Raw genomic sequence first — 7195 nt, 5'->3', positions numbered from 1 at the left:
TCCCAGTTTGTGACAATAATACAATTGCAAGTCGGATATTCAGGAAACATGTTCTGGTGTTCCCCAGGGCAGTATTCTAGGACTGCTCTTATTTCATATTTATATTAATGACATTGTGCAGATAGACCCGTCAGTGAAGTTCGTAATTTACGCCGACGACACGAGTTTGTTTATCGCAGAAGAGGCTAGCGAGAGATTACTCCAACGAGGTAATGAGGTCGTTGAAAAATTAGCCGTATGGGCTTGTTGCAGTGGGTTCAAGAATAACACTGAAAAATCTAAGGCAGTTATTTTTGGTGCAAAAGGTGAATATGTCAATAAAAACCAATATTTAGTTTTAAATGCGTGTCCTGTAGAGATTGTAGCCAGCTTTAAAAATCTTATGAGTAGTTTGGGAACACATGCTTTGGGAATTGCACGTTGACCAAGTTGTCAACAAACTGTCGAGAGTAACGAGATTGCTTTACAAAAATAGTGACCTATTGCGGACGAATACAAAGCTACTCATTTATTATTGGCTGTTCCTGTCGTACTTAAACTGTTGTTTTCTTGTTTGGGGCCCAACAACGGTTACAAATATTCCTACAATATCTAGGTGCAAAATAAAGCTGTTCGATTTATACCCAACGTTGCAGCAGACAAGCCAACTAGATCTTTGTTCAAATAGTTTGGTTTAGTCAACACGAACAATTACTATAATTACCGTTTATGGAAGGCGTGGGTTGCTGAAAGAATAAGGGAAACGTTTTCTATTTGTACTATGTCCAACCTAACCGTTAAAGAGCATTCCTACAACACGAGACGACCTGATTATTAGACTCTCCGTCCCACTAGAACAAATTATGACGACCACTTGATGCAAAACATTGTCCCGAAACTTTGGATGAGCAGTGGAAATCGACTTACATTCAAAGATGGGCTTGATTTGTATGTATAGCGTAGTGTTTGAGCGCCATTGTCGCTAATGTAGCGTTTGTTTTTAACTTTACCACCTTTCTTATTTTTTTCCGTTTCCATTGTTTGCGAGTTGTACATCTCCCATGCAAGTGTTGTATAGGTGTTTGTAGCATGCAAATTTTGGTTTTTCTCTGATGTGAATAGCTTTGCTTGAATTATTTATGATTTCACTGTTGTACGCCATTTTCTTTTCTCCGAGTGGGAGAACTTTAACAGTTTGGTTTGTCACCGAAGCATCCCGTGATTTTCTCACATATGTGTTTTTATGTTAATGTTTTTAATACGTTTTCTCATGTGGTATTACAACTATGTAGCTGCTGACCTCGTAATCGGGCGGGGGGAGGGGAGCAATGTCAAGCTACGAATGTTTCTATTTGCAAACATTAAATAACGTTTCTATGTCGACGTCTATGACAGCCACCACTTGGGGGGTCTCGGGGCCTTTGGGCTGTCTTTCAGATTTTTTTAAATAGGCCATAAAATATCCCGAACCCGAATTACCGAATTAAAAATACTTCCTAGCTCTCATATTATAACAGCCACATGCTGCTCGACATTTCCTAATACAAATGCAATTTAAGTTCCCATTATTCAAATTGATATAGCCCTCGGATTACGGATCACCGCTTTTCTATACAATAAAATATTTGGCCTCTATATTTTCTTTCGTACTGGTCACAAACTGTTCAAAACAGAAAAAGAAACAGGACAGAGGTCTATCAACGCTGAGTTTTGTTCAGCTCGATCCATGTTGCACTGTTAGTGCAACAAAACCAAACGAACTGGGGCATTGATCATGCCGACGTGTGTTAGGTGTGGGCAGCGTCAACTAACGGCTCTTTTATTTGATCCCAGCCCTCACGCAATGCCCGGCTCCCAAAGAAAGATCAGTGGTTTCTTTCTACCAGCTCCAAAGCGTGCATGCCTTGGAAGCAGAGATTGTCAAGGTATAATAATGCACAGATTTTTGTATATAATCACGAGTTCTGTTTGTGTGAATGCCTCCGTTCAACAATTCTCTTTGCTTCTACGCTTTTCTCTGTCGCTACCAGATATTTCTTCTGAAAGACCCGGCCTACAGTGTCATCGCGCAGAGCAAGGCACAGGCCATGATGGTAATAATTGATATTTCATTGATACATTTTTGCATTTTAAAAGTGGCATTTTGAGACAGTTAAGGACGGTGCGAATTTTGCAGAAATTGGTCCATCCCGTACCGACAACACGAACGCCGTTGTTGCACAACCATTACCTGACGACAGCGCCCGTCCTCCGGACCTGTCACCACTGTCGACTGATTGCTCAGCGGGTAAGTAGTTTCAGTATATCCAAATTAAGGTCATGACTATCGGTTATGCCAATAATACTTTTTTGTTAGACATAGGCTAGGGAAAATAGTGTAAACTTGATTTAAAAACCGAATAGGAACAGAAGAAGCAATGAATGCCTTTTATTTCATTTGTACAAGCCCAAACATCGCGGCCTGCTAGCCGGACGGAAGAAGCAACCAGCTCGGACGAAATGAGCAATCTGCAATCGCTCGCCTTCAAGAATTCGAGAGAGAGTTCAAGCTAGGACGAGTCAGCGCTGAACGACCATCCGTCACTTCCGGCAAAAAACTACAGGTTCCCAAAAAACCAAGGAGGTAGATCATGTCAACGTGGCTGGTTTGAGCGATTTTCTTGGCTGTCCTACCAAAGCAAGAGCGACTTAGTCTTTTGTCAAGAGTGCCGTCGACATTTCAAGAAAAAAGGGGACAACACTAGAAATGTGGAGCGAGCTTTTGTTAAGACTGGTTTTAACAACTGGAAAAAGGCTATCGAAAGGTTCAAATCGCACGAAAAGAGCCAATTTCACGTTGACTCCGTGAGCCTAAACTTGTCATACCAGAGAGGCATTCCTGTTTTGAGTCTCCTTTCGCAGCAATGCAACAAACATCAGGAGGATGCCAGGGCAGTACTTCGCGTCATAGTTAGCTCTGTGCGCTATCTCTGCCGCACAGGGCAAGCTCTTAGAGGACAAGGTAAACTGGATGGAAATTTTCTCGATTTGCTTCATGAGAGATCAGAGGATGTCCCGGTCCTTAAGACGTGGATGGCTAAGAGGGACAAATGGGTGAGCGGGGACGTGCAGAATGAGCTTATAGAAATTATGGCGCATACCGTACAGCGAGAGATTGTGGAGGACGTGAAATCCAGCCCGTTCTACGGTATCATCGCTGATGGAACAACGGATGTGAATGGTGACGAGCAGTTCACCTTTTGCGTGCGGTGGGTGCAGAGCAAGACCCTTGAGCTTCGGGAAGAGTATATTGGCATGTACAACGCGCCCGACAGCAGAGCTGAAACTCTATACTCTGCCATCAAGGACATGCTTTTGCGCCTGGGCCTATACTTTCACTGCGTCCGTGGCCACTGCTTTGATGGGGCGGCAAATATGTCCGGTCGTTTTTCGGGTGTACAAAAAAGAATTAGCGATTGCGAACCGCGTTCTTTGTATGTCCACTGCAGTAATCACTGTTTAGATCTTGTACTGGAGGAGGCTAGCAGGAGCTGCGACATAATTGGAGACGCTCTTAGCACTGTTAAAGATATTTCCAACGTAATCCTCGACTCCAAAAAGCGCAAAAGTGCTTACGCCAACATAGTAGTTTCTACAGGGGGCGAAGTAGATTTGGAGAACGGTTCCAGGCCAAACAATTTACTGCCGCTTTGCCCTACGCGATGGACCGTTAGAGTTAAGTCCATGCAAAGGTTTCTTGACAACTACGCTAGGGTACAGGAGACGCTCAAGGAGCTTTTGGAGACACCAGGTTCAGTGACAGATGGCAGCAAGGCCATTTTCAGGGGTTACTACACCCTTTTGCAGAAATTTGAAACGTTGTTAGGGATCAACATTTCCATAGCTTTTTTCGGCCCTTGTGAAGAATTGGCAAGGGCTTTCCAGAGCTCAACATGTCGAGCGGCGGGTGCAAAAGAGGCTGCAGAGGCTCTCCGCGAGGCGATCTCTCGGCTGCGCTCTGATGCCGCGTTTGAGGAGCTGTGGCAGCACACGAGCACAACTGCAGCACGCCTATGCCTGAAAGAGCCTCGAGTGTCCAGGCCGGCAAAACCGCCTAGGCGGTACGAGGCGACTGACAGGCCTGTTCAGCCAGTTACACTCGACGTTAAAGCAGCACTGCGCAAGGAGTATTTCGCTGCTGCCGATCGGATTATGAATGAAACGCAACGGCGTTTTGAGCAGCCGGGCATGTTACAGCTCGTAAAACTGGAAGGCATTTTAGCCAGCGCTGCAAGGGGAACTCAGTTCACAGCTGATGGGCTAAAGGCGTCTTTGGGAGTGCATGCAGTAGATTTTGACCTGTGCAGACTCTCGGCGCAGTTTCTGCTTCTACCAACTCTTCTACACGATGCCGATTCCACCACATCCCTGGGCATTTTGAAGATGCTGCAAAGCAAACCGGAAAACATTCGCGAGCTAATGGACCAGGTCGTGCGGTATGTTCAGCTTTTGCTGTCCATACCTGCATCGGTCACTTCTGGGGAGCGCTCTTTTAGTGCTCTGCGCCGAGTAAAAACTTATTTGCGCAACCGAATGACCCAGAAGAGGTTGTCGCATCTTCTGATTTTGAACATTCATAAGGAAAGAACGGCGGCCCTCAGGTTAGAGGACATCATCAAAGAATTTGTGAGCAGAACAGCGGAGCGAGTAGCAACCTTTGGTCCCGTCTAGCTGTCCGAAATGCCTGCTGCTTTTGTGCATTTTTGACATTCATGTACAGTCATGGTCACATGAAGTGCGAACACAAAATTATGAAGAAGAACACGCAAAATTGAAAAATGCTGTTCTTGGAGGTCCAAAAATGGCGCACTGTTGGTATATTTTGAAAGCCACATTTTCCATCTTTGTTATTGTTATTAGGCCACACATCAATGTGACTTGCATGGAGAGAAATCGCGCTATTTATGTGTTCTGGTTTATATTATCCTGGTCGCGTTTCATTTGTCCGCGACTATACATACATGTATTATAGCGTGCTTGTTCGTATTGTTGCATTTCCATTATTTTATGTCATGTTTTTATATGCGTCAATATACAAATAGAAACAGACCTAACTTTACAGGATGGCATCAAAGAACTTTGGAGATAGCAGCAACCTTTGGTTCCACCTAAGCCCCTATAGCAATAACACCACTGACTGATAAGTGTGATGCTTGTGTGCAATATTTCCAATTGTATGTATGTATTATAGCGTGGCTGTTTGTACTGTGGTATTGCAATTTTTGTATTTGTATTACGCTTGTTTTCTGCGCCATTGTATAAACGTACCAAACAGTCTGTTGCTTAAATAATATGTCAAATGCGAATAAATATGTGGTCACTGAAAATTCACTCTATTTTCTGCTTAATAGTACGCGGCCTATCTTGACTAAGATGGCCACTCGCAACACATTCTCTTTCTTCCCCCTTCCCCATCCCGTTTATTTTTTATTCAATGAACGTATAATAAGCACAATTTAAAGTTAAGAATAACCAGTGGGTAAAAAAAGATTTTTGCACGTGGTTAATAGAAAAGAAGTCGATTTTTTTTCTTTCTAGCGAAACTCTGATTTTAATCGCGTAAAAATTTCGAAGCACATAAAAAAATAAAAAAATTGCTTCAGCCCCCCCACTGAAAATATAGTTCCGGCGTCACTGACACTGTGGGCGCACTTCGTGCCTTTTCCCCCCCGTATGTGCGCACGAAAGGTGCAAACAAGAGTGGTATAATGTAGTTCGGTTCCTCAACGTTCAATGTATAGCATGGAAGCGGCAGTCAGTTTTCATTACTACGCCAAAAAAAGCGACGACTCATCGGGAATCTCAGAATGGCCGTAATTGTGACAATGAACTTGTACGCTGTGGCTCGTAGCAAGCTCGATCTTTCCAGACTATGGATTTGAGCCTTCAATAACAGCATAAAGAAACAAATCAGGAAGCCGCGATCTCTGAAATTCAGTTTACAACGGCAATCTGAATCGCTTTCACTGGTAGCATGACGCATCCTTGCATTTGTGGGATGCCCTGAAACGGTAACACTACTTAACTGCCCCGAAATTCTTTCTAAGAGCTTACGATATTTTTTGTGTGTTCAAAAGGCAACATAAAATTACTGAATTTTGATCAGCGCAGAGATATAAATGTAACCGCTCTAACGGGTCTTTTAAATGAAATTTTAACGACTCTGAAGGAAGGTTTGATGAATAGCGGTTTCGGATCACTTATTTACGGCTTTCGTCGCAAGTGAACTTGCGAATTGAATTGTCCACGCACGCAGTACAATCAACATCTCATGTTTAGCTAGGTTTTCGCAAAGTGACAAGCAGGTTTACAGTGTGCAAACCAAGCTTCTGGGACCTCACAGTGAGCACAAATTTTCTATTACGGCTGATATATGTTGACAATTTGCGTTGCTTTTAAAATCTAACAGGTGCCTGCAACAGCGAGATGTGTTTGCATTCTTGCGTATAAGGTTGCTTACGAACCCTAAAGATGGCAATAAATGAAGTTGCGCTGTTGCAGATGTAGTAAACCATTTCCTTTTTTATTTCTCGTTGCGAATCAGCGCAACGGGTTCCCGGTAACTACTTTGTTTTGTAAACTGAATATCGCTTTTGTCATGGCATTTAATTCTTGAGGATTGGTTAAAAAATGAAATTCTGTGCATTTAGTTTTTTTTCGCGAAAAGGGGGGGGGGGGTGGGGGGGCTCCTGCCAACGTTGCAAGAGCAGCGAGAAGAGAAGGCATGTAACGCGAAAAGCCAAACTATGGTTATCAGTATTACTTACAATCGAAACTACACATAGGCGTCATGTTCTGTAGCGGTGAAAAAGCAGTACGTATTTTCAAAACTGATTAACCCCCCTTTGGTCTGGGATTGTCCAGGAATTGTGGCTCGCCTTTTTCAAAATTGTATTGAAAGCAAGCATTGTGGGAAAAAATTAAAAAAAAAACAGCGAGTCATGGCACACACCCCTCACACATGTGGGCAATAACGTGCATTATATTATGCGTTTTCTCCTCTTTCTTTAAACTTACGTCCACCTTAAAAGGTTAAGACGGGACCATATTAGGCATTTGGTTATGCTGAGTGAGACATTTCTGGACAAGGTGATTCATGTCGGATTTGAAAATGATCTATATAGAAAATGACACACGAAATGCCACATAACACTCGCAAACTCACAACTGCTTAATG

At 43.2% G+C, this 7195-nt stretch overlaps 1 protein-coding gene across 1 annotated transcript; it reads left to right on the top strand.

Annotated features, from left to right (window-relative positions):
• The first annotated feature begins 3476 nt into the window (after positions 1-3476).
• Positions 3477-4959, top strand: LOC144162399 (zinc finger MYM-type protein 1-like). The gene has a single exon (XM_077692905.1). The coding sequence runs from the start codon at positions 3703-3705 to the stop codon at positions 4687-4689; it is 987 nt and encodes a 328-aa protein (XP_077549031.1). The 5' UTR covers positions 3477-3702; the 3' UTR covers positions 4690-4959.
• The last annotated feature ends 2236 nt before the right edge of the window (positions 4960-7195 follow it).

Source organism: Haemaphysalis longicornis, unplaced genomic scaffold (assembly GCF_048455015.1).
Source record: "Haemaphysalis longicornis isolate Haplotype H1 unplaced genomic scaffold, Haemaphysalis longicornis Haplotype H1 scaffold_12, whole genome shotgun sequence".
NCBI lineage: Eukaryota > Metazoa > Arthropoda > Arachnida > Ixodida > Ixodidae > Haemaphysalis > Haemaphysalis longicornis.
This window is presented reverse-complemented; position numbering and strand designations above follow the sequence as displayed.

Bases quoted from the DNA above. Each gene is read 5' to 3' on its own strand.
- LOC144162399 (XM_077692905.1), top strand. From the start codon at position 3,703: ATGCAAAGGTTTCTTGACAACTACGCTAGGGTACAGGAGACGCTCAAG.